At 40.4% G+C, this 26,972-nt stretch overlaps 1 protein-coding gene across 2 annotated transcripts in view; it reads right to left on the reverse strand.

The window, feature by feature from the left end:
- Positions 1-4,486: 4,486 nt before the first annotated feature.
- Positions 4,487-26,972, reverse strand: part of GAK (cyclin G associated kinase) — an 83,619-nt gene continuing 61,133 nt past the window's right edge. The window contains exons 22-28 of one of the 2 annotated variants that reach the window (XM_066614195.1): positions 26,354-26,524; positions 20,142-20,279; positions 15,019-15,138; positions 13,733-13,972; positions 12,399-12,547; positions 9,769-9,945; positions 4,487-8,866 (exon numbers count right to left, since the gene is read on the reverse strand). In XM_066614195.1, the coding sequence (XP_066470292.1) occupies positions 8,765-8,866; positions 9,769-9,945; positions 12,399-12,547; positions 13,733-13,972; positions 15,019-15,138; positions 20,142-20,279; positions 26,354-26,524 (1,097 nt within the window). In that variant the 3' untranslated portion in view covers positions 4,487-8,764. The remainder of the gene's footprint in view (positions 8,867-9,768; positions 9,946-12,398; positions 12,548-13,732; positions 13,973-15,018; positions 15,139-20,141; positions 20,280-26,353; positions 26,525-26,972) is intronic. The other variant, XM_066614196.1, reaches the window with a different exon arrangement.

Consider the following 26,972-nt stretch of genomic DNA (forward strand, 5'->3'; position numbering starts at 1 on the left):
CAACGCCGGTCCATGACCTCAGTCATTGGCTGCGTCGCAACCCAGAATGCCCTATAGAAGCTGCCTGCAAGGCATTCTGGGGCGTGACAGGTGCAACGCAGCCAATGACATGGGTCATAAGCCGGCATGATCTTGAAGTAGCTTCCGGTTCACGCCCTGTATTGCCTCACAGCTTCCTGGTTGCAGTGGGCCTGGGACCTACCACAGATGACAAAGTGGGTCACGAAGGTAAGAAGTTTGGGAACTCTGATCTAGGGAAATCTTTGGGAATGTCTCTGCCTCTTGTCCTTGAAGAGAAACAGAGATTCACAGATGGAAGCAGCAGCCAGTGACAAAGCCGTGAGGTCAAATATTCCATTAACAGCTGCCAGAAAGGATGCCAACATCACTTAGTGTTACGGAAACGCATAGTGAAATTGACAAGGTCCAACTAATGGATATTAAACTTAGAAATTAGAAGGGCTGTGAGTTGCATGTTAAGGCACTGTCAAATGAATGGAGAGAGAGACGGAAAGGAAGCCTTTGACTCAAGTGGTATCAGTCTAATGCAAATGAGACACTTCGGCACAATGCTGGATTTCCCACTGATGCATGCCCAGTACAATTATGACACATTTTCCTGTATGAGAGGGGAATATGGGAAAGGTGATGAAAGATGCATGACCTCAACAGCCAAATTGAGTTTATTCAGCAGAGGGAATAATCTACAAAAGAAGCTTATGAATGCAAATGCCATCCTCCCAAGGTTGGAGGAAGTCCTTTGGAACCAGAATTAAGAAGAACTTGAATCTGACCATGTGATCAGTAGTACCAAACCGGAGAAAAGGAGAAGAGTGGTTCAGCTTGCAGAAAATTGTGGGTAGATTTTCAGGAGGCCAAAAGCGGAAGAGAGGTCTGTGGGTGTAAGAGAGAGACACACACACCATTGAAGAAGCAGAACGACAAGTATTAAAATGTAGGAGGTAGCGTCCAATTATCCCATGAATTAAAAATGCTCCACACACAACTATGTTAAATGTAAGACAAAACAAGTCTCCCCCTCCCAGAAATTGCTATATGTGATCCAGCAACGATATACACAAATATACAAAGGCATATAGTCATAAGAATGTTGCGCCACCGAGCACATTTCAAATGTGCCACCAAGTATTTCAAATGTTGAACACCTTCACAGATTAATATTTTAGCAAACACTGATAAATATCAATTTATCAATACGTTTATCAGTTTATGAATATCCATGACTGTCAACGGTATCATAAAAAATACTTCAAAGGATTGCCCCAAGGAAACTCACTGAAGAAACATACTATGGGCATCTGATAATGTTCTCATTTCATCTCCTCCTTACAGTTTAATACATGACCAATGACTCCAACAGGGACATGTGGTGCAGGGCAGCAAGTGAGGTTGAACTGCCCATTGTAAAGCACCACAGCTGCCCCACCTAGTTACATCTGGGGAAGCTCTCCTTACACCTGAGAAAGCAGGTGTAAGGTGAGCCTCCTTGTGTATAAGGAGGCAGGGCAGTTGTGGTGCTTTTCCATGGACTACAATGGGCAGTTCTGCCTCACCTGCTGCCCCCGTACCACATGTCCCTGGACTCCACAGGTAAGGTAAAACCTTGTTACTTCATGCAAAGTATAAATCTGTATTTTCTTCATCCAAGCATACACAAAAGTGTGAACTTCACCTCTCCTTAATGAACTAAGGGTCCAATCCTATCCACCTTTCCAGTACTGGTGCAGCTGCAGTGCAGCCTGGAGGAAAGGGAACAAATTTTTCCATGCTTTGAGGAGGACTCCGTGACTGCCCCATCACCACAGGATGCAGCGCACATCCCAATGGCACAGCTGCACCGGCACTGGAAAATTGAATCAGATTGGGACCCAAGTCATTATTTCCAGGCTGGTGAAATCTGGAATCTCATGTCTGCACCAAAGAGGCAAACTGCATAGAGTAATTTCTTAAGTGTATTTTCTATTTTGCTGTTAGCAGTTATACCCATCCATATCAACCAGTGTTTTTGATGTGTGCGGTACATTTGAATGTTACAGTAGGCAATTACTGATCACGAGGCACTAATAATACTGCATAATACAGCAAAAATCTCTTGTCTGTACACCTTTGAAATACAGTGTATTGTATAATGTCAGTGTGGTACACAAGTGTTAGGACTTTAATTTAAAAAAGTGATGAGATCACATACTAGCAGTTTCTATATTTTTTTCATCTTGGGTGTAACTGTTATATTTGTGTTATGACAACTGCTGTCTTTCATTTGGTTTGGTGACATCCCAACTCAACATGGTGACATTAGCAGACTGCAGAACGTGCAAGCAACCAACTTCATAATAATGAATAAAGGAAGGCTATGTTTAATTTCTTTTAATCATTAAATCATGATCGTTTCAAAGCAAAATACTGGACATGATGTGAAAACATTCTAATAGATTATCCGTAATTGTTTACAAGATGCAACCATAGACAATGCTCATTTTCTATACATACATGTTTATACATTTTCATTTGACGATTACCAAAATTACTCAGTACATAGCAATTCCCCTGATGAAGACAAAAATAAGATTTAGATTTCCCTTTGCCCATTCACTCATCAAAAACCTCACCAAAAAACAAAAACAAAAACACAACAAAACACAGGCTAGTTAACAAGAACATGAAATTGTGATATTATATCACGGAGTAAAATCCTCATTCGAGTTTCATCCATTTCAGAAAACACAGTACATTCACCAAAAGACAGATTTCCAAAAGGAGTTTGCAATGCCTCTAAATCCTGTTTTGACTTGTTTTTATCAAAAGTTTTAACTAAAATGCATCCTTCATAAAAAATAGTTGCATCAATAATTCTAAAGTTTTAGCGTGCAAATGCCATGTGGAAACAAAGCCAAAATGAAGGCAGATGTTGAAAATCAGTCTTCCCCCAAAATGAGAATGACAGAACTCATTTCTTGCCTTAATCCAATTCGTTTTTGTGGTTTGTTTTGGAATTACTGAATAATGACATAATCTAAAATGATGGATGGCCAAGACATTCCAGAGATTCTGGAGAATTTGCTTACAAGCCCTCAACAGTAAAATATAAAAATTCAGATGGATATTGGAGGAAATAAAAGATATTTTTCAGGGGTTCCAGAAACATGAAGGTCCAGGGATGGATGGCCACTAGCTTGTTACCCAGGACTACATGTTTCCAGGCCTCAAAGCCCCTCTTCAGGCACTGGACAGAATCAAAGAGTGCAACTCACCCTCTTACGATGGGCAAGGAAAAGGCAGCCTCTGAATTGAACAGACTGTTGTAAATATTAGGAGGCTTGCTATATGTACTCAAAATTCCAGGCTCAAGAACTGACTGCAGGAACCAGGGCATATCCAAGGATGGCTATTTACGATCTCAGCCCAATCCTGTACCACTGCTCATCTGTATGTATCCATGTCAATTAAAAGCCAAGTTGTTCATTGGTTAAGGAGCAGACATCAAGTTGTTGGTTAAGGGGCTTAAAACCAAGTAGCAGTGGTTGGGATTAGTTTATCACATTTTCAGTTAGCATTACTATAGGGTGAGCGTTTTTTCAGGGTTTCCAATTCTTCTAGAGTGCCCGCATATGGGGAAATAGAGATAGAATATTGTTTTCTCCACAGTTGTGTTCAATGGAAGAATTTTCAAACGGTAGCATCACTGGATACGTTCACTCCAAGGAACACAATGGGAAAACCTTTTCTCTTGAGCTTGTTTCACAATACGGATGTATCTCATTAAGCAGCCAATTGAAGGGAATAAATGGAATCTGATCTAAGGTTAGCAAGGCAGATAGTTAACATTCAATTCTCACAGTCTCTGGAATACTGGTTATGGTCTGAGTGAGACCCTCTGATGTTACCCAGCCAAGGTGGTAAAACAATGAAAATTCAAGTAATTTATAACACATTGACACACTGCTAGGGTTTCTCTGCTCCCCTCAAAGATTACTTGATTACAAAGATCAAGGACGCACATGAACTTCTAGTGAGCAAGTTCACAGCCAACCATGGGGGAAAAATCTCTTCTTGACATTGAAAGATAACATGCTAGATCACAGCTGTGATGTTTAAACCAGTGGTCTTTAACTGTGGCCAGAGGACACACAGCTTGCATATCCCATACAGGTCACAGGTGCTACGTTTCTGTAGCAGAATCATAAATCTCTTGTGGTCATATTTGAAGAGACATGATTTAGGCAACAGATAAACACCCATCAATTTGTTTCCAATTCAAAAAGTTAAAAACATAGAACAAGTTCAGATCCTGCGCCTGAACTTGTCTTCAAAGAAACATGCTACAATCCAAGTTTTTCAAAAACAGTGTCATCGGCGCTCGAGTTTCAGTTTCAGCACATCTTAATCACATTGTACTTCCAACTAAATGTTACAAAAACAAGCACAAGAGACTAGAAGGTTCCTATATTGCCACATCCATCTCTTGTTTTTTATTTGTGTAACACCAAAATCTCAACCTACGTAGTTGCCTTTAAGATATAGAAGTGTTAAATTTGTTTAAAATAAAATTTGTTCTAAATATTTTGTTTAGAATAAAATGAACTCCTTTTCATTCTATTCATTCGTTTAGAATAGAATGAACTATGTTTTCCCCCTCTTGGTATCATCAGGAAAAGGGTCTATAGCAAAGCGAGAACAAAAATGTGCTTTGCATGCAGAAAGCTCTGGTATCTCGAAGCATCACTGGCATCTTGAGGTAAGGATGCAAGAGACCCCTGATTGAAATGCTGAAGAGCTGTCACCAGTCAGTGTAGACAATACTGGACCAATTTCCTGATTTAGTACAAGGAAGCATCAGTTGTTCAAGACAGCAGAACCAGGAAGTGACCCTCAACTCAAAGCCCCACCAATTCATACTGATCCCTCACATAGCAACCAGCTAAAGACTCATCTATCAAACAGTGAAAGCTGTTCCTCCTTGCCCTCCCCAGTATGAAAATTTAGACTGTAAGTTTTCTTAAGGACAGGAGCCTGCCTTTTTTGCATACACTACTCTGTTCATCGGAGCTTTAGAAATATTTAAAATATTCCTTATAATGCCTTTGGCAGGTATTCAAGAAAGTTTTATTATACACATAAATAACCTAAGTGTAAAGCAACCCTCAGAATTGAGGCCATAACTGTAGCTCTGAGTTTTTACCCGACTTTGCTATAGCAATTATACTTTGAAACAACGGACTTCTAAATTATATTTTACAGGATTGTGATCATGGAATAATGGTTTCACATAAAACAAGGGATACCTGGTTACCACCTGACATTGTCTATACTTGCCTCATCCCTGAAACAAATTGCAACTGCAGGACATCTAGTTGAAAGTGAACAAGTTTTGTCTTGGTGTGGAATGAGTACAAGATGTGGTAGGCCTTTTCAAAGTTTTCATGGTTGCCACAATAATCTTGAAAATATATTAGATGTCCTGTGAATTGGTCTTCAGTGAGTGGGTCATGTTATGAATTAACATGGTCAAATGCACGTCACTGTAACAATTTCTGTGATTTTAAAAATTGATTCCCTCCCTTCCCCCAAGATTGGAAAACCTCAAAACGTTGGAACTATAACCAACTCTTCCTGCTGGAGAGCTAGCTCTAGTTCATCTCCCTCCATAACCTGTAGATATATTTTATTATGTCTTCACATCCCACATTCCATGTCATCAGCTTCCACTGGTAGGAAAGAAGAGACATACAGCATGGCAAGGACAACAAGGCTGTGGAAAAGTTTCACAACAGATCATGAAGGGACAAAATCTGACACAGGACTGCCTCTTAGATCCACCCATATATTAGTTCCATTCACAAAGAAAAATAAAAATATACATTAAGAATGTAAGTGGAGTCAATAAGGCAGGTATGAAACAGGATCAAGACTACTGCTCTAGATTGTGCCTATTACAATTGCACTGGAGTTGTTGCTAAGAACCAGCCTTTGACTGAATGTACCTGCTTAAAGACTAATAGTGTGCATTGAACATAGTGTACCAGACACTGAAAAGCATATTGATTGGTGATACAATCTGTCCACTGCAGCAGAGACGATACAAGTTGGTTGTGTTTTCAAATTACTGTTTTATTGTAGATGCAACCCTAAGCAGCTGAAGGGGTGGATCTCTACTTCTCAACACTCTCCATGATGCCTAACAAAGGTGTGCAGACTCTTTTGCGGGAACTGTTCCTCAAGAATTAATCTGATGAAAAGGTTCCAAATATAAAGACAACTATAATGTTATTCTGTAGACTAGTTTCTTTCAAAAGAACATTCTCCTGCTCAAAGCAAAAAACACTCCAGGATGAATAATTGGGGAAAAAACCAAGGTGGAACAAAAAAGCACTGCTCACCAAATTTATCCTACTGACTTTATTATACAAAATTTTCTCTCCCTGCTGCTACCAGCACAAAGGGTTAGGTTGTTATCAGTGCTATGGAGGACTATAGTAACCATTACAATGTTCAGCTTTTCTACCCTATTATACCAATTTCTCAGCCACATTGCCAGTGTTATTCATACTCATGATTTACACTGTAGGACCCAGAATTCAGATGACATCCAAAAGACAAAGCAGTCTTACTGACTAAATCAATGAAGTATGATTCTGAACACTAATCCAGTGAAGAAAATTTGGTTTATCAAGATTAAAAACATTCTCTAATGGGATGCTTGACCAACAGAGAATTAAGAGTTATAGGATAACTTCTACCCAAACTATCACCTCCTCCCAGAAAACTACAATAGTTTGCAATCCACTAACACCCCAATGCAACCATATGTATAATATGTGGGCTACAGCTCAGTGCCAAGTCCATTCAACTCTCTGGAGCCAATGCCCTTTGTGTGCTCACTGGAGAAGACCACAGGTGTCCCACCACAATTAGAGGCTTTACACAGATCAAGCACTATCCAGTTTATTGCTACATGTGTCACATGTTGCCTGAATGAGAACTATATATGTAAGAATTTCAGTGCCAACAGCAGCTCAACTTACATATACTATACTAGGAATAGCCAAATTGCAATACAGATGTATTCCACCCTTCTACGTATACATTTTTTTCCTGTGTCTCCCCCACCCTTGGATTTTGTATACCTTTCCAAGGCCAACAGCTACTTGGATATTTTATTATAGAACCCAACCACACATGAGAAAGATCGGTTGCTCAAATTCCACCCCTTGATACACAGTCTGAAGAAGAGCACTACATGATGGCAGCTGCCAGTTCTCCATTTGCTGCTGGGTAAGGGGGAGGAAGAGGAAGAGCAGTCAAGGATTGACAGATGACAAAACTTGGAATGAGCTTTGTTCAGAACCTGCTCACTAAAAAAAATCCTTCCCTGAACATGCCAAAACTCTTATCTCATGACTAAGTTGCAAAACCAGACTGAATAAAACTAGGATGGCTTGCAAATAGATTAAAGTTGAACGACAAAGCTACGTTGCTTATCAGATGACACCATAAACCCTAGGATGCCTATTTGAACACTTGCATACAGAACTAGCCTTGATGCTCAGTGCAGAGTATATTACATTCTTCTGCTAGCAATAGCAGAGCAAAAGGTGTGTTCCCCCTACTTTAGAGCTAGCCAGTTATTCAAGGGTACGTCAAGTAGTGGAAGCTTTTAAGGACATGTTCTGATCTCTGATCCACACACAAATGTTCAGTTTCAAACTGAAGTTATTAATGCCTGGTGAAAGCACACTCCCACTTTCAAAATGGCACCAAAACATTTACTCAGTTCAGTCAGACGAAATCAAAGTAGCAAACCTTTGTGCTCATGAAATGTCTCAGCATACACACCGAACTGCCTCTCTACTGTACAATTCAATTATGCCAAGAGAAGGCACAAATATCATTGAGTAAATTCAGGAGGGTGGAGGAAAAGGAGACAATGGATATAGTTTCCAGTGAACACCTTGATGACAAACTTTGCCTCCCAAAAGATAATAAATTAAAGACCATGCAATCCTTAAATTAAAGTCAAGATCTGCTTCCATGTTTACATATGATTTAAAACAAAATAAAAATAAAATCCAAGATTTACCCTTGCAAAACTTTTCCCAATGATGGGAGCATTTTGGTTAAACTACTGTCAATGCAGTGTAAGGAACACAGGTGTTGTCAGAAAATAGTTTTAATTATTTACAGAATGATTATCAGAATGATTACATAAAATACAGAAGAAAAATGTACACCTTGCACAGAAACAAGAAAAAAAAGACGCTGATCAAACTCACAGCTGATAACATAACTAAAGCACTTTGAATAAGGCAAACATTGAAATTAAAAAAAGAAAATCACAAGGGCTACAGGGGGGAACACACAGAAATGCAAACTGAGGTTATGTGTTTCTTCAAAGGAAGAGAACCAAAAATCAGGCTTTGAAATGGATGTTTCTGATAACACATTTCTCCTGTGCCAGCAGGCCATCATTAAAATTATAGGTGCATCCCCACCCTATCCAAGACGGTCCAGAACCTGCCACTCCCAGGGCACTTCCAATTGATGGTGGACCCAGAGTGCCATCTGTGCAACGTTTCATACAATACACAATACACACCAGGCTGGAGTGCATAGCTTTGAAACTGCGCAGGAACCGGGAATGTTGCCCCCCCCTTCCTGGATCTAAGGAGGTTACACTAACAGCACTCAAGATTTGATTTTGCTGCAAATACATTTTGAAATCCACCCTTCTGCAAAAGGGAGCATGTTAGAAAAGTGATTTGGATCCTTGGTTTTCAAATTCTGACCATGCATCACTCAGCTCCATAAAGATCATTTTGGCATATTGTTCATAAGGCTGTCCCGTGGCCTGCAGAAAGAAAAATGGAACAATAATCAGGATTTGACTGCCCAACTGTAAAGGCAAACAAACAATCTTTATTCGTGTGAGAAGTGACTAATCTAGAGCTAATACCAAGGAACAAAATTAAAATCACCTTGGGACAAAAATGCACTCAGTAATGTGCTATGTCCACAGCTACATCCAGCATGGAGATGGGTAAGCTTGCTACTGTTGAATCAAGAGTAGTTACAGTAAAAGGGAGCATGGAGAAGGCAAGCAGAGTTCCTCTAGTTCAGTTATTTTCAACATTTTTCATCTCACGGCACACTGGCAAAGCACTAAAATGCTCAAGGCACACCACCAGATTTTTGACAATAGGCAAGGCACACTGTGCTGCCAATGGCCCTACTAATAAATGACCCTCTCCCAAATTCCTATGACACTCCTGGGGACCATTCACAGCATACCAATGTGCCACAGCACAGCGGTTGAAAATGGCTGCTCTAGTTGCTCAAAACAGCAAGCCCCTAACCTGGAAGCTTTCTTAGGGGTTGGGACAAAGCCCCTGCCAAGCGGCTTATGTGGTGGTATGGTTGGTCTTTCTCAAATAACCCTTGTATGGGGAAAGTGCAACAATAGCAACACACAGGTTGAATTTCTGCCAGACAGTTCTCTGATCATCAATTCAACTTGCACTACAGGCTTGAGTCATCATAATGCTACTGTGATACACTGAATATGTACAATGCTACTTACGGACTCTAGCTAACTGATTCAGCAAAAAACCCTGCCCTCTGGCAGTCTGAGGAGATCAACTGGTGTCTGGACCACAAGATAGGAGCAAGCAGAGGGAATATTAGTTGCTTCTTAAGCGCATAGGAGGAATTTGGCAGAAGGTGTCAGGTGAATTGTCACTCATGCTCACTCACCTTATCTGGATGAACAACGAGCACTGCCTTCCTATAGTACTTCTTGACTTGGTCTGGAGTAACCAGATCTGCCATGCCAACTGGTTTCCATTTGGTTTCACCTTCCCAAAGCACAGTGTGAAGAGTAGATAATAATGCTCTTATATTTCTCTCTTTCCCATCAACCCAGTCTAGAAGCTAGAGATAAAAGGCAGAAGTCCAAATAAGCAAAAGCACCCCCAACATATTTGCAGTATTCCATTATCAACTTCAGGTGCTCCTTATGGACAAAGTTTCTCATACAGCCACCTATACACAATCATATTTTAAACTGACATCTGGGTTGATTATTGCTCATCACCAGGAATCACCTTCTGATAAGTAGGTAGGGAAAGTTTTGCAAACTAGGAGTTGGATATTATTTTCTTTTAGGCCATCAGTACCTAACATGTGACTAACCTAGTTATGGATGAAAAATTGGGATAATATTCAGAGACTTTGCACAAATGAATGAATGAATATCTGTGAGCAAATGGAAGCCTTGGACCCAACAAGCAGTGCTTTCCAACTAAGCCCCAGAATTGTTCTGTTGTGCACATTCACTTCAACGCACAAGAAAGAGAGAGAGGGAATTCCTCTCAAGCAAGAGCTCTGGTGGGGCCCCCCAAAGGGCTCGTAGGTCAGGGTCTTACATTAGAACTAGGAGTTGTATTCAAAGCAAGAGAATAAGAGGCAGTGGCATAGCTAGTGGGGGTGGGGAGGCGGTCCGCCCCTGGTACCACCCTTGGGGGGGGTGTAACACCACAAATGCCCCAACATTGCTAACATCTGGAAGGTTAGGAGTAACCCCATCATGCCATATACCGTTGGATGTGGAATTTCCAGCGGAATGCACTGCAAAAGACTGGATTGAAATACCCCCTTTCCATCAAAGGTTATGGCCAAAAAACCGGAAACAAAAATTGCATGGAAACCTATGAAAAATGAAACTGAGCCATATCGCACTTTTACACATGAGTTGGCGAACTTGCCATAGTTTGTCGGAAAGGGCAGGCTGAGAGGAATCCAATGACACCAGAATTGTTCCTATCCAATGAAAGCAGCCCCAAAAAAACACCCAAGAAGCAAAGCCCTCCCTCCAAGCAGGCGAATGTATTGAGCCTTATGGAAAGCGAAAGTAAGCTACACGGTTACGTTTATTCGCGAGTAGGCAAATGTGCCTTGGCTCCTGGTCAAGTCAGGCAAAGAGGAATGCAAGGCTAGCTGCATGGTCCTCATCTAATGAAAGTGGAGCTCAACAAATGCTCTAGAAGGCAGCCCCCCCCCCAAGAATAAACCAGAGGCTTGAGCTGGTAAGGTGGGCACTGGGGAGGGCTGAAAATCTCACTGCTTTATCTATGTTTGTGTGTGTGTGTGTGTGGGGGGGGGGGGGTTATTGCAGGCAGGCTAGAGAGAAAATTCACTTGGTGAAACAGGGCTTATTTATCTTTTTTTCTTTAATTTAATTATTTATAATTATTTTATTTTGCTTGATGATGTCACTTCCAGCCATGACATAACTTCCGATGGGTCCTGGACAGATTGTCATTCTAAAAAGTGGGCCCAGTGTTAAAAGTTTGAGAACCACTGCCTTAACTCAAACCAGGCCAATGAGACATCCTGGGGGGGGGGGTGACACCCTAGTGACCAAAATTCTGGAAATTATGGCTTTTAGGAATACCACCATCATGTTACATACCATTTGATGCAGAATTTCATCCATTGCTTGTGGGGAAATATTCACTGCATGATTTTCTGGCCATTATTATTCATTCCATGTCATGACTATTACTATCTCTGTCTCACCTACCTCACAGGGTTGTTGTGAGGACAAAATAAGGGGAGAAACCATGTACACCACCCTGAGCTGCTTAGAGGAAGGGTGGTATAAAAAGTGAATTAATTAATTAAACAATATAATTAATAATTAATAATTAATTAAGTCATATGGGGTGACAAAAATTTATGGGCCCTGGGTGTTAAATGACCTAGCTACGCCTCTGATAAGAGGTCCATAACAAGCATTTACAGAAGAACTTTTACACCTTAAAACTGGCTTTCCTGAGCCACCCCTTACTCTCCACTCCATGCCACACACTCATCATTCCACTTTACTTTTTCTTCCCATTCCTGTTTTAATGCTTTTGACTGGGATGCTCCCCAATGCACAATTTTTCCTCCCATCAGGCCAGACCGCTTGTCTCACCTTCTGCCTCAGCCCCCAAGTCTTTTGACTGAAGGGCAGGGTAGCTGCGTGTTTTTGTAATAGAAATAAACCAAACTGCAAAATCTTCAACTTATGAAGCTGCCTTACCCCAAGTCAGAAAATTGGTTCTCCATTGCCCACTCTGACCAGCACTGTCTCTCAAAGCCCTTTCCCAGTTCTGCTACCCAATGTCCTTTATCTGGGAAAGTTCCTATTTCATCCTGGGACCTGCTGCATACCATGCTCTGCTACTGAGCTATGGTCCCACCTTTTCCTCCATCCCCACCACCTCCAATAAAACTTCCCATCTCCATAGTTGTTTATCAGGCCCAAATTCTCCTCTCCATCTCTCCAAGCAACCTGGTTGGCTACTAACAGAAAATCAAGCATTTACAGCACATCAAACCTTTAGTTTCAAAGGATCCATATCTTTAGACATTTCTTGCTTCCTCATCTCAGCAATGGTCTTTGGTCCTTTTTTGTCAGATTTCGATGAGAAACCTTGATTAGGCAAAAGATCCTCAAAATCATTTTCTGAAACTTTGGGTTTTTGTCCTATTAAACGATATAAAAACAATGACGTTCACTGAAAAGTTATTTACAGCAATTTATTTATTACAGCAATACCTCTTGTAACACATGGGATCAGTTTCAGAAAGTTGAGAGATGTACAAAACAGTGCTAAAGAAGGTTGAACCATCACAGTGAGGGAGGAAACTGATGCTGATTTGCCCTGGGCATCCCAGAATGCACTGCTCCAACTGGCTATAACAACTGTCAATTATGCTGGGACAAACGGGCACTGTAATGAATCAGCAACATTCTGGGAGACATTGTCATATTGGAAACAAGATACCAATTTTTTTTGTATTTGAATCTATTCCACTCATCTTACTTGGAAAACTATTGACACATTAAAGTGACCTTTTATGTGATCCCAGGCATGAATTATCCCTTTACTCAAAGATCAGTGAGCTTTGCAGGGCAAAACCAATAAGACTGACCATTGACCTCCTATACATACACAATCAATGAGAGTGAGCTAGTGAGAGCAAGTGAGCAGATGTGGCATAGTAGTTAAGAGTATGAGCTGGGAAATACTTGATAGAACTTCATCTCAGTTCAGGTAGACCACTATCCTTACCTCATCCTCTCTCTGTCTCAGTCCCTATTTGGGACAAGGAGAAGATAAAAAGGAATAGAGACTCCCTGTAACTGGCAAGCAGTATAAGACTCTCAAATTAGGCACATCAGAAATAAAATAGCAGGGACTTGATGCTGTTCAGCCAACACCACAGCAGCTTTTACATGAAGTACTTCAGCAGCCTATCTAAGATACCTGGAAAACAGGTTCTCCACAGTCACTAGCCCAAACTCACCCAGTCAGCCTCGTATCCATCACACTACTTTTAACACCTGAAAATGATTCAGGAGGCAGAACAACTGCAGTCCCTAGGCTGTCCTGGTCCCAAGCCCCTGAGGTTCCCAGCTCAAGCCCTGGAGTCCTTCACAGTTTGACAAAGATGACTGATTGGTCACCCATAAAAGAAAGCTGGAGATCAAATAAGTAGCTGAAAGAAAAATGTATCTTGATCAAGAGGGGAGAATTAGATAGAAAGTAAAGACAATGTGCAGGTAAACTCTGTTCTGTGAACAAACCCTATTCTGTGGAGATCAACTCAGAATCTGGGAAACAAAGTATCAAGCACAACGTTATCTGTCATTATGTGCAGAACTTACCAAAGCCAGGGGCCCTGATGCCTCTCTCTTCCCGTCCACCAATCACACTGAAATTCACAGAGTAGTTGGGTTTTGGTTGTGTACTTGGCTTGGCATGCTCTGGTGGTTTCGGCTGTGCCTGAGATGGCCATGATGTGCCAGGTGGCTGCTGTTTGCCTGCTTGCCACTGATTCCCTGCTTTCCGAGATGGTGTGGTTTTTGAAGCAAAACTACCAGCTGGGAATCCTCCACTAGAAGTACCTGGACAACAAGGATCAGTTTTATTGTATTTGTAGCAATTCTATTTTCTTGAAGCCAAACACAAGACAATCAAGGACTATCACAAAAATGCAGCCACGTAGCTTTCTTCAACACTATAAACACTGTACCCTGAAGCAAAAATGTAGCACAGAAGCACTGTAACACTTACAGTCTGAACCACAAACTCAGTGGCAGAGATGTTGGGGGAAGGGGGTTAATGTGTTGCAATCTAGATTAGTCTGTCAAGGCAAACAGAAATTTGCAATGTCTGCGAGCTTCTCGCGTGGGCTTCTAAATGAGGTTAAGGAGTAGCCAGTAGAGATGTACTTTTCTCTTGTGGCATGTCCACCCCCCACTCTAAATGTAACCATCTTAAGAGTTCAGAGGAGCACGTCTTTGCATGTATATCCCAGTTTCAATCTCGCAGCAAAAAGTTTTCAAGGAATACAACTAGTGGGAGGTCTTTCTCCAAGCTCTTGGAGGGCAGTTAATAGTCAAAGTGGGCTACAGTCGGCATGATGGACCATGGCAGCTGGATTCATCTTGATTTCAGGGATCCTATTCAGATGCCTAAACTTTGCTACCTTCTAGATTGGAGTACTTCTACAATGCATTCTGTGGGGTTGCCCTTAAATACCATTTGGAAGCTATGGTTGATCCAAAATGTAGTAGTGAAGATTTTAACTTGGACAGGCCACAAGTCCAGAAACATTTACACTGGTTACTGTTGTTAATCTCTCTGCCTAAAGAGATTCACCTGGCCTCTCACCTCTTGCTGGTGTTTAAGAAGGTGACAAAGGCTCATTTTGGAATACATAACTGAATTTGGTCTATAATTTTAAGCTGAAGAAAGTTGGTTGAAATTGTTTCCTGGTTGCATTTTAAATATTAAATTACATGAATTTAAAAAACACACCCACACACAAACATTTTCATTTATTTAAACCACGCAGAGAGCCAACTTACTGAGCTATTAACTCTAAATATGCTGAATTTTAACACGCTTTAAGAGTTCACTTTCTTTTGATAGTCCCATACACACTTACTCGGAAGACTAGTTCTCAGGTTCGCAAGGTCAGCAAAAGGATCCAAGTTCTGCGATTTTGGTTGACTAAACGAAAGACCTGAGGAGACACTTGCTGAACTTCCTGTTGTAAAAGCTTGACCTACCCAGGAAAAAAAAAACCTGCCACATTAGTACAGTCACAGTCATACTTTTTTATACACTGATTTTTTAATCCACAGATTAGATAAACACTGATGGCCACTGCAAATAACAATGACCCAGCCAATCAGTGAAGAAGGGAGAAAAAAACACATCCTCATTCTAAAAACTGCATTTCTAGGGAATAAGTTAGAAAGTCAGACTATTAGAACTGCTATTTTCAGCTCCCTCCGAGAAAAATAACCCTGAAAAATGGAGTTGAGGTGATTAATCACTCTTACATTCCATTCCCCACTGAGTGAAGGTGAAGGGAGAGGCCACCCACTTGGAGCGAGCTGAAAACAGCAGCCCCAATTGACTACCCGACTGACTTGTGTTTTATTTTAACTGCTTTTATTTAATATAGTTTTTGGTACGTGCAGGGAGTCCCAGCACCAAACCCAAGCCAACACCAAGACACGACTGTAGTGGTAAATCATTTTAGTTACCATTGGGATAGTTACCATTACCAATGGGATGGTGACAACTCAAGCATGACCTGCAGGACAGTCAATGACTACAGCTCTGGATCAGGATTAGACTGGGTCAACCTTCTACTCCTACTGTATACTGTTTACGGAAACTCTTCCCTGGTTGGTTTACATGACCAGATACTCTCCAGCTCTAAACGCGTATGACATTCCTCTTGAATTCTAGTTCATTTTTTTCCTCAGTTATTCTGCTGCAATCTACATCTGTACAAGTCTCAAGTATTTTGCAGAATTGGCATGCCAGTCTTACAGAAGCTGATGGCTCAAATGATTTTATGAAAGTACGAAACAAACAAAGCCTTTACCTGTGAGTAACCAGTTCATTAAAAGACTATAAAAAGAACTGCAATCAAGAGGCTGGAAGGAGGGCAAGACAACTTTAAGATTATGTACATTGGCTTGCAGCCACCCAAAGGGGAAAAAGAGCAAATGTGAATTTAAAGAAGCCCCTGCTGGAGTAGTTTTTTTTTTTTTGGAACAAGGATGATTGGAAGAAAAGGCGAGAAACAAGGCAAGATAAATAAGGGAAGATAAAAGATCACCCTGTTGGAATGGTACGCATGGAAAAGAAATTAACAATTAATCTTTAAAGGATGGAAATAACTTTCACTTTCACTTTTGCCGCAAAAGGTTTGACTCAGGTCTGAACAATTAAAGGTATGCTAACTTAATTTGACAGTGTTATTAACTTGAATTGGATTACTGACCCACCCCTTTTGGATATAAAAACTTAAAGATTATCTTTGACAAGAAGGGATGCAAGATAATAAGAATTGGATGACTCTATAACTGTGGGAATGTTTAGACACTGATATTGACTTGAAATAGATTATTGACTTATTCCTTTTAGATATAAAATTTGGGCATTAGCCTTACAAGAAGGTGAAGCAAGATAATGAGTCTCGGTTGATTCTTTAATTGTTAGACCATTTTATTTTTATTTTTTATAGCCAGAGTTATATTGGCTTGATTTGATACTGATAAGAATGACATCAAAAAATTTAAAGGATGTTAGTGAAAGCCAGACCTCATTAATGGATATGTTGCAAGAATTCAGAAATGAATTGAAGCAAGGGTTGGAAATCTATCTGAACAAATGAGGCAAATAAACTCCTCCCTGACAAACAGACAAACAAAGAAAAGTATGGAGTGGATGGAAAAAAGCATGGATCAAATGTCAGATGAAACTAAAGAATTAGAGATTTTTGTAATGAGACAGGAGATGGAAAAAGCAGCATATATTATCAGAACTCAGAATTTTCAGGAAGAAAAAAGAGAAAGAGAAAGAGAAAAATTCTCAGAGAAAGAGAGCACGTCCTTTCAAGAAGAAGAATAATCTTTGGATTAAATTCAAAAAGAATAAAATGGAGGAAAATGGAGAAGAAGAAAATGGAGAAGAAGAAAAGAGAGTGATCAAGAAATATAAGAGAGTTAAGAGGAAGAAGAAGGAGTGGAAGGAGCAGTGAGAGGAGCAAGAAGGAAAATATCAACAAGACAGAGAACAAAGAAAATACTAAGACAGGAAGTGAAAATGGCTGAATAACAAATGGAATTTTTTTGTAGATATTAATGGATTGAATGCTTCTCAGAAGTGAGGAGTATTCCATTAATTATGTCAAATCAAAGCAGATGTAAATGAAAACAAAGTTGGAACACAAATATTAAGATAATAAAAGTGGTATTTTATATAATTGTTTTATAGATGAAAATTTAATTCCAGAGGAAGTAGCAAAAATGTACCCTGGGTCATCTAATAACCGTTAGATAAGCAAAGAGATTAAGGGAATTCTTTATTATATGCGGTGAATATGTGGAAAGCAAAGAAATATTGGAAAGTGACATATATTGTTACAAGAGATATTGAACTATGTAATACCATTCAAACTGGAAATATTCCTCTTAAATGCGATATTAGAAATTGAAGATCAATATAAGAAACATTTTATTGTACATATCAGTATAGCAGCAAGAATATTGTATGTGCAAAATCTGAAGCCTTTTTATGATTGGATAAATAATTTTAGTTAAACAATATTGATTGTTTAGTTAAAACATTAATTAGTAAAATGACAAATTTGATAATTTTTGTATCAATGACTATTTTTCTTTTCAGTCGTTGTTGATTTCTTTTTTGGATTAAGACATGTTGTAACCTATGTAGTCCCAGTCCTAAATTTAATCCATTTTCCTTACCTGTATCTGTAATAAATAAATAAACTTTGCACAAAAAACAATATAAAAATTAAATAATATTTTCTACAATTAATTCAAATATATTAAGAAGCATTAATACACTATCAATCTCTTGCTATGAAATTCAGCATGCTCTGATTGAGGCAAGGCCATAAAAGCAAGCCATTATGCTGAAACTAATCATTTATGTTTACTTATGTTAATAATGTTAATGCTATGTTATGGGTGTTAATAGTTAAACTGGTTATTGGTTTAACGTTTAAGAAATAAGGAAAATGCTATGTTCATATGTTTAGCAAGCCCACAAACAAATTTGCAAAAATCACTGCATTTGTCTGAAGCAGGCCTGAAACAGCAAAAGCCGACAAGCTGTAAATCAGTCTCAAGCAAGCTGTCAAGAACAAGATAAGGTTCAAGCTTCAAAGCACTGTTTGTGAAAGAAGCTGGAATTTCCAGCTGTCAAGTTTAATTGGTATGATAAATGAAGCTAAGCTGTAGTTTCATTTTAAATCAGAAATACACTCCCAAGCTTGAATGTCAGAACAACTGAACAGAGAATCAAAAGGGGATTTTTGCATTCAGGCTTCCTTAAACCAGAAAGGAAGAAGGCTTTTGGATTCTTAGAACATAAAGCAGACAGGCTTTCCTTTTTGAACCAAATACAGTTTGATAAACACTGGGAAGGGCTGTTGAGACCAGAGTTTCATGTCAAAGGATCACAAAGTTAGCATGTAAGCCAAATGATGCTTCAATATTTTAATAGTTATTGCTTAGAAGTGTAAATTAATGTTAGTAGCATCAGAAGTGAATTTTAGCTGTTAAAATAGTTTGACTAAAGCATAAATACACAGAATAAGTGGAAGCCATTAAATTAAAAGCCACAAAAGTGATTCAGTGAAAAGGCAGATGCCTGGCTAAAGTTAATTAGGAGTTTGACAAGGAGACTCTAGAGAAGTTACAGTTTACAGATAAAACTCTTATCTAGGCAAGGGCATTCCTAGTCCAGTTTCATCTGTGGGGAGATGGGAAGGGGGCTAGCAAGTTGGGCTTTCCAATGGAGTGCTTGAAGTTTATATACAGTAGGAAGGGGGGAACAAGAAGGAAGGAGGAGATGGACTCAGCTGTTTCAAATGACTGCTTCTCCCTCGCTCAGGTGCACCCCCCTCCCACACACAGCTCATTGTCTCCTGCTCTGTCTTGGGTGCCGCTCCAGCGATGCCTCCGTGGGCGCAGGTGCTGAGTGAGCAGGGGCTGCTGATGGCTGCGGTGGCAGATGCCCCTGCCCTGTCCTGCCCTGCACAGCCTAGCCCAGCGCATCGAGCTCCTGCAGCTGGGCAACAGCCTGAAGGAGCACATGGAGCGCACCCGCTCAGCAGCAGCCCCAGCCTGAACAGCCTCCTCTCCACAGAAGATCACTTTGTCGCTCTCTCTCTCTCTCTCCCTCCTCCCTCCCACAATAGTGATTGGCTGCCTGGCAGGCTCACTCACCTCCCCCCACCCTCGCTGCTTGCCTGCCCTGGAGATAAGGTGGGGCAATGATTCAGGCTGCGTTTCTGGGAAGAAATTTTTCGCCTTATAGGCGAGTATCTACAGTAAATCTAGCAAGTGCTTTGTATATACATGATACAGGTCGACCCTCGTTATCCATTGGGGTTCCGTTTCGGAACCCCTAGTGGATAAAAAAATCTGTGAATAAAAAAGCAGTGGTAAAATAGATTTAAAGACCCACTTCCAGGTTTCTTGTTTCTCCGTTGCTCTTAATGGATTATGGTCGTGCCTCGACATCCACAGGGGTTTGATTCTGGGACTCCTACTGATACCATAAAATGCGTTAAATAAAAGCAGTTAAAAAAATTAAAAAGTGTGTCCCTTTGCCATTGTGATTTAAAAACAGTTTTTCTTAGTGTTGTAGAGAGACAGTCAGCAATTAGAAATGCAAAGGATTCCCCCACCTTTGCCCGGCTCAGCTGAAGACTGGAACGATCACTTGCATGACTGTCTCTCTACAACAGTAAGAAAAGCAGTTTTTTAAAACTGTGATTTTAAAAGGAAAGGATTTCTTTCCCCTTCTCCAGGGATCAGCACATTCCTTCTCATTTGCAGTGGCCATTCGTTCTGAGTCAAATTCGTGTATAAAAAAACTCGTGTATAACAAGTTGGACCTGTATTTTAAAGTCTTTTTACCTACCCAGTAGTTAGGCTTCAAAATATTAGCCTTTGCTACTAGCAGCTCTACATACTTTTATTTAATAACAAAACTAATTACAACTCCTGTACATACCTTCAAAAGCAGACTTCTTAGGTTGCGTTGGTGCTGCACTGCTGATTGTTGGAGAGTCTGCCCAAGAATCCCAGCCACCTAGAAGGTCTGGCTGGCTCGCAGAAGAAGAAATCTTAGGTGGGTCTGGTGCCAAGTTTCCTAAAACATAAGCCAAATTCTCTGCATTAGGTAAATGCACATAAAGAATTTTGCACACAGACACAGTACCATACAAATCCGGGGTATCAAACTTGTTTCAGTCGGCCAAAGAGCATTCATGGGACCTGCTGAGGGCCAGAAGTGACGTCATTAAGAAGGTAGTGATGTCATTAAGCAACTGATGACCAGGAAAAAGGCAGTTTGTTGTCACCTAGGAACTCATTTGCTGCAAATGACAAAATAGAAAATATGCAAATCTTGATCATATTTTAAGATATGGGAGAGCCCAATTATTCCATAGGCTGCCTTTTCAGCAGCACCACTTCTGCCAAGGAATTACTTTACAGATCAGTAGCCGAGAGGTGCTCTTCAAAGTGATGCCTTGGCAGAAGTGGTGCAGCTGAACTGGTGGTCCATGTGATAATTGGGCTCTCCCAGCATCACCCTGTCAGCAGTGCTATGTCTGCTGATGCATCACTTTGCAGTTCAGCAGTTGAGAGCAGCTGGTGGAGGTGCTGGGACAGTCCAATCACCATATAGACCAGATAAAGAGCTTCCATGGGCCATATCCAGCCCCCAGGCCTTATGTTTGATACCCTGATATAAACATGCAGCACTGATACAGGTAAGCCCTCTCTTTTTTTAATTTCCTATTTCAATTTCAAGATGTTTATTACACTGTTGCTGTAAAAATGAATTTCTACATACTTCCAAAAAGTCATTCTCCCATCTGCAAGGGCATAAGATCTCTTTTATACAGCTGTGCATCACTTAACAACCTTCCCCTACTAATAGACAATGACCAAAACACAAAAAAGAGGCTCTTAATGAGGTAACCAGGTCTCCCATAGCCTGCAGCCTGTGCAGGGAGTGTTGGTAGGGAGTGTCTTTACACAACAAAGGCACTAGATGGGGTCGAATGCTTGCATAACAACCTAATCACATAATGACGGGGATTGGAGAATGTATCCCTGTCCTTAAGTGACACACCTGTAGGAGTAAGTACAATAATTCCACAGAAGTGGGTCCCTATGCTACACATTCAGGTACTGAGCAAGAACTTGGTTTTTCTGGGTGGCCTTTGTAACTGCCCAGATTTTTATTTGCTACTACAAGGACTCTCTGCTAGCTCGGATTTTTGTTAACTTTCAATTGACGTTGTGTTTTACTGCCGTTACATTTCCGTTATTATTTAAATGTTGTATTGGTGATTGATGTCTGTTAGCTGCTTTGATTCTAATATGAGAAAAATGAAATATAAAAGTTGTAAAAAAAAACTTGGTAGATTCTTATTTCATCACAACTGAATCACCCCCTTTTCCTAAGACATTAAAGGCAGACACAAAGTTTTCCCTCTCCATCCATACAACTACCCTTTGGGGTAGGCTTAGACTAAGACAGGGGTCTCCAAACCCCAGCCCATGGGCCAGATATAGTCCATGGCAAGGCTCTGGCCCTCCAGAGTCTCCCAGGCCCATGTAATCCTTCACAGGCAAGAGGAGCTCTGCTCCCTTCACCTCCAACAGGTGTTACAAGGGCCAGAGAGCACTCCCCAACTCTCAGAACACCTTCTAAGAACTCCCAAAGGCCTTAGAAGGTCACTTTCAGTTTTTTTCTGAAAACCAGAAGTGACATTTTAAGGCCTTAAAAGGCCTTCAGAGGGCCAGAGAAGCCGTCTGGAAGCTTCCAAAGGCCTTTTAAGGCCTTAAAACATTACTTCTGGTTTTCAGAGAAAACTGGAAGTGACCTTCTAAGGCCTCCCATAGGCCTTGGAAGGTGTTCACAGGTCTGTAGCCCTGTGATTTAATACTACTAACAGGAACATTATTTCTTCTAATGCTAACTTCTTCTCAGGATAGATTGAAAAGTTGCTTCAGTTTTCTCCAAAGCCAGTTTGTCTTGCTGTCCATCCACATCCTATCTCTTCTGCCCTAAAAACACTTCTTGGAGAAAATTTAATCCCTCTAACCATTTTTAGTCATTTGTGGAGGAGTAGTCAACATATTCTTACCTTGCCCTCTCAACAGTGTCTTGACTTTTGGGTAGTCATGAATTCTCTTAGGGTTCAGAGGGCAACAGGAAAAGCTGTTGTAAGCTACTTAACGATATGCCACACTGCTGACTAGTAGCAGAAGGTTTAATGGCAAACAGATGCCCATCATCTGATCTGATGTTTTCTTTTGGAGCTTCCAGAATCTTACCATGTATATACCCCGTTATGTTCCACACTTGCTCCAAGGATGACGAAACTGTTCATCAGGGCCACCTATCCAAGAATAAAATTATTCTCGATTCTCCTAACTTTGCATGTCTATTAAATCACCCTGACAACGCAACTTCATCATCGGAAAATATTTGTTTCACTACCAGATCTTCCCTGAGAGCCAAGGGGTTTTATTGGCATGGTGTACCAAGATTAAAGTAGCTCACAACAGTTCCAGCCGAAATTTCATTTGGTTTTTGCTACCATGCTGAATATTTCCCTGTGCAATGAAGACGCATTTCACATGCAACAAAGTGAAGTATGTTTATACACCAGAAAGTGGTACATTCTTATTTTCTCCTGTAGACTGGAGGTCATACCTCCTCAAGCACCTGCAAGTCTACAGAATTATGTTCCAAACATCTTCTGATGTGGCTTCTTCCACTTTGAGAAATACTTTTATATTTCAAAGTTTAAGTAAAAAATCACTAGTGAAATAGTGTTCATCCACAATAAGTTTACCAAGTTTCTCATAAGCCTTGACTTACAGACATTTACAGCTGTCACTTCTTTATGAAAGAAATTAAAAAACAAAGAACAAAACTCACATATAGAATAGATTAGGGTGAGCAAGACTAGCTACCCCATACTTTCTATTTGGTTGTGCCCAAATCAATCCTTAATCAATCAGCCAGATTTCTGTGTAGCCCCAGGGCCTAGATTCAGACATGGAGCTTTGAAAACACTTGAGACTGGAGGAGGGGGAGAGGGGTTAAGACAACTGACAGGACCACCATCTTCCCTGGAGAGCATGGAGTTGTGTTTCCCATAAACTCAGAGTTGAGCTTCATTTTCAGTTTCTGGCTGTTTGGATCAACACTGATTTCTAGGTGCCACTAATTTGTAGACGTAGCAGCATTTTATGTACATAAGTTACCAAACTCGGATCAATCTGCACATTTGCTAGTTATTTATGCATATTCTCCATTCATTTGCAGATAATCCCTGCTACCCAAGCTATATACTACACAAAGTTCCCTGTTTTTTTGTCAATTCATGTATACTGCATTAACATCATATGAATGAATACTATGGCCATATGCAGTCATCATCACCCTGTCTAAGAAAGTGTGGATTGCTGCCAGAAATTAGCACAGATCCTGCACACTTCTCTCTTCCCTCACATACCTGGTTAAACTGAATCCCAGTGTCTTATATTACAGTCTCCTATGGCATCTGAATGTGGAAACTCTGGTCAAAGCACTTCATACAAACTAGGGCATCAAAATATTAACATACATAGATGACTATGATGTTTAACATTATTCCCATTGACAGAGAGCAATGTCTGTATCAAAACTGAACAATGTTGATGAGCTTCTACACACTTCCCCCCAATCTAGTGATTTTCAATTTTTTTCATCTCATGGCACACTGACAAGGTACTAAATTTTTCAGGATACGCCATCAGTTTTTTTTATATAATTGACAAGGCATACCACACTGCTGGTGCGGGAGGGGCCTCAAATCCCCAATGGCCCTTCTAATAAATTATCCTCCCCCAAACACCTCCAGCTGACTAATCACAGAACACCAATGTGCCATGGCACACTGGTTGAAAATTGCTGCAGCTCCACATAGGGAAGACTGAAAACCAAGTACATTGTTCTCTTGTGGTTAAACCTAGCAATAATTCCTTAATACATTTCTGCTTGACATGTGTGAATATAATTTATGTCCAATTTCTCGCATTCTAATACTCTAAAAGAAAGATTTCTTCTGTACGAAGTTCAATCTTTTTGTGAATGGTCATTTAGCATACAATGTCAAGGAAGAAGGGCAATCAGTATTCCGGTGACCTTAGAAATGGGTATTTTTTAGCCTTGCACATCAGCCAGCATATGGTAGCTGAAAAAGGTTCAAATACGTCTCTTAGCCAGCATAATTTCTCCATCATTATCTCCCCAGCGCAGAATGGAATATAGGCCACAGAGTTTACCATCCTCTAAACCTCACTTGTAGACTGCAACTGATATTTTTAGAGAAAGACACTGTGTCTTTATCCAAGGTGCAGAGCTGCTGCTATTTATGTGTCATTAAGTCGGCAGAAAGATCTCTTCCCAATTCCACAAACAGCTATTTATAGAATTAATCAGAGGAGAAATCTAAGCAGCATATGTCTGTGTGTGTGCCTGCACTTCCTGTAACACCGCAGAGTTATTAGGAGTAGGAGATAATTCTATTTTACACATCCTGTAAAGCCCATAGATGCGGAGAGCACCTTTCTATGCCGGTGGCAACTGTGCTCGGGCACCCAAACACACATTCACATCATTTTCATGTATAAGTAAGCAGATGGAAAAAAGTGTTTATGTAGTTATGATCAAACTTCTTGTTGCCATATAAAAAAAATTATATAGCTGCACAATAAGAAGCAATTGAAAAAGTGGTCCCATGTACAAATGTGTCTTCTGGACTCTTAAAGTAAGCAAAGAAATGCATTTCCTCAGGTGCAGCTCTGTGCACAGGGAGTTTTTGCCCTGAGCCATGGAGAGACCACTAAAATCCTGATGGTATGATTTAAAAAAAAAAAAAATCAAGCGTAAGTACCATTGACACCACAAATATTTGCATTCTGTTCTTCAACAGTTATGTTTCATTTACAGAATAAATGTCACCGTCAGAAGAACTTACAACTTGATAACAAACATGAAGCAGTCTACTGTAATTTGTATTTCAGAAGCACTAAGCTATTTGTATGCTGGAAAAAAAAATCTAAAGACACATTTAGATCTCTGTTCTCCAAAAGAGAACTCAACTTTCTATTTACCTGTTTCCATTTCCCTCATATTTTCTAACTAAAACCGAATTGTACTCTAAACACAACTGATTAGTCTATATTAGGAGTGCCCAAACCCCAGCCCTGGGGCCACTTGCGGCCCTCAAGGCCTCTCAAAGCAGCCCTCAGGGAGCCTCCAGTCTCCAATGAGCCTCTGGCCCTGCGGAGATTTGTTGGAGCCCACACTGGCCCGACACAACTGTTCTCAGCACAAAGGTGACTGTTTGACTTCTCACGTGAGCTGTGGGATGAGGGTTCCTTCCACTGCTTGCTGTTGCATGTCTGTGATGCAGTAGCAGCAGTAAAGGAAAGGCCAGCCTTGCTTTATACAAGGTCTTTTATAGGCCTTGAGCTATTGCAAGACCTTCATTCATTCAAGTTCATCTTTAATATATTCATTTATGCAAACTTCTGTAAATTTATTCAAATTTTAAAATGTAAATTAATTCTTTTTTCCCCCCGGCCCCCAACACAGTGTCAGAGAGATGATGTGGCCCTCCTGACAAAAACTTTGGACACCCATGGTCTATATCAGTGGTTCTCAAAAGATGAGAAATACAGGATTTCCAATCTAGCAGATATTATCTATATTGTTAAAAGCTGATCTACCTTTATTGAAAATGAATAAAGAGGTGGCTGTTGACCTGCACTATCCAGAAAACCAGCAAAACTAACGAGATTAGTTATTCCTGCTTTACGGTATTACGCTGTGCTTTTAAAAATGACAAATGCTCTGCTTCGTGAAGTTTTAACAATCTGAAAAAGTAGTGTCCAATGTACCCCATTTAACTACCCTCCCACCTCAAAAGAAAACAAGGGTCACAACTTAGATATCTGTCAGCCAGACTGAAGTGGAAACTACAAACACACACCTCTGACACTTTGGAACACAAAGCTTGTTAAAGTAGCAACACCAACACGTTGATCCATTCAACACTAATCCACCCTGACTAATCCGAGTGGAGTGTGTCATTGAACAAGCCATGTGATGAGACAGGGAGAGGAAGGAAGTCACATCTAACATGCACTTACCTAAATTAAGGAAGTCTGTGCTAGAAGAAGGAGGTGGTGCACTGTGTGTCGAAGGAAACATACCAGGTGCAGTTGGTGCATTCGGACTAATAAAGTCACCAAAGAGATCAGGACCAGTAAGAGTTGGATTGTCGGGGCCAGAGGATATTGTAAATGGGTCAAATGGGTCAGCTAGAGAAAAAAAGTCATCAGAATTACTTGAGAGACTTCTAGAAGTAAGTTGCTGGCATTAAAAACCCAGTTGCACCCTGGCACATTTGGGTGCCACATGAGACTGATTTAGATCCCTACTTTCTAGGACACTGTCAAGACGACACTGTTTTCTGCCACCCTCTCCCTAGCATTAGAGCTTAGATGCTACTGCACAACACAGGGATTTCTGCCAGTCACTGACAGGAAGAAGGACGATCTCCTCTGAGATCATTTGTCAGACACTTGTATACGTTTCGCCTGCTAAGTCCTGTACAAGGAAAAAAATGTGCACCCACTAAAACTTTTAAATCCATCATGCTGAAAGAGCAATCATTTTACCAAGGAAACAAGTGGGAAATGCTACAAAGTAATCAGTGGAGTGAAAGCACAGATATTTTTTTTTTGCAAAAAGTAACCAAAGTTAAAC

The sequence above is a fragment of the Tiliqua scincoides genome, chromosome 2, assembly GCF_035046505.1.
Source record: "Tiliqua scincoides isolate rTilSci1 chromosome 2, rTilSci1.hap2, whole genome shotgun sequence".
In the NCBI taxonomy this organism is placed as follows: Eukaryota; Metazoa; Chordata; class Lepidosauria; order Squamata; family Scincidae; genus Tiliqua; species Tiliqua scincoides.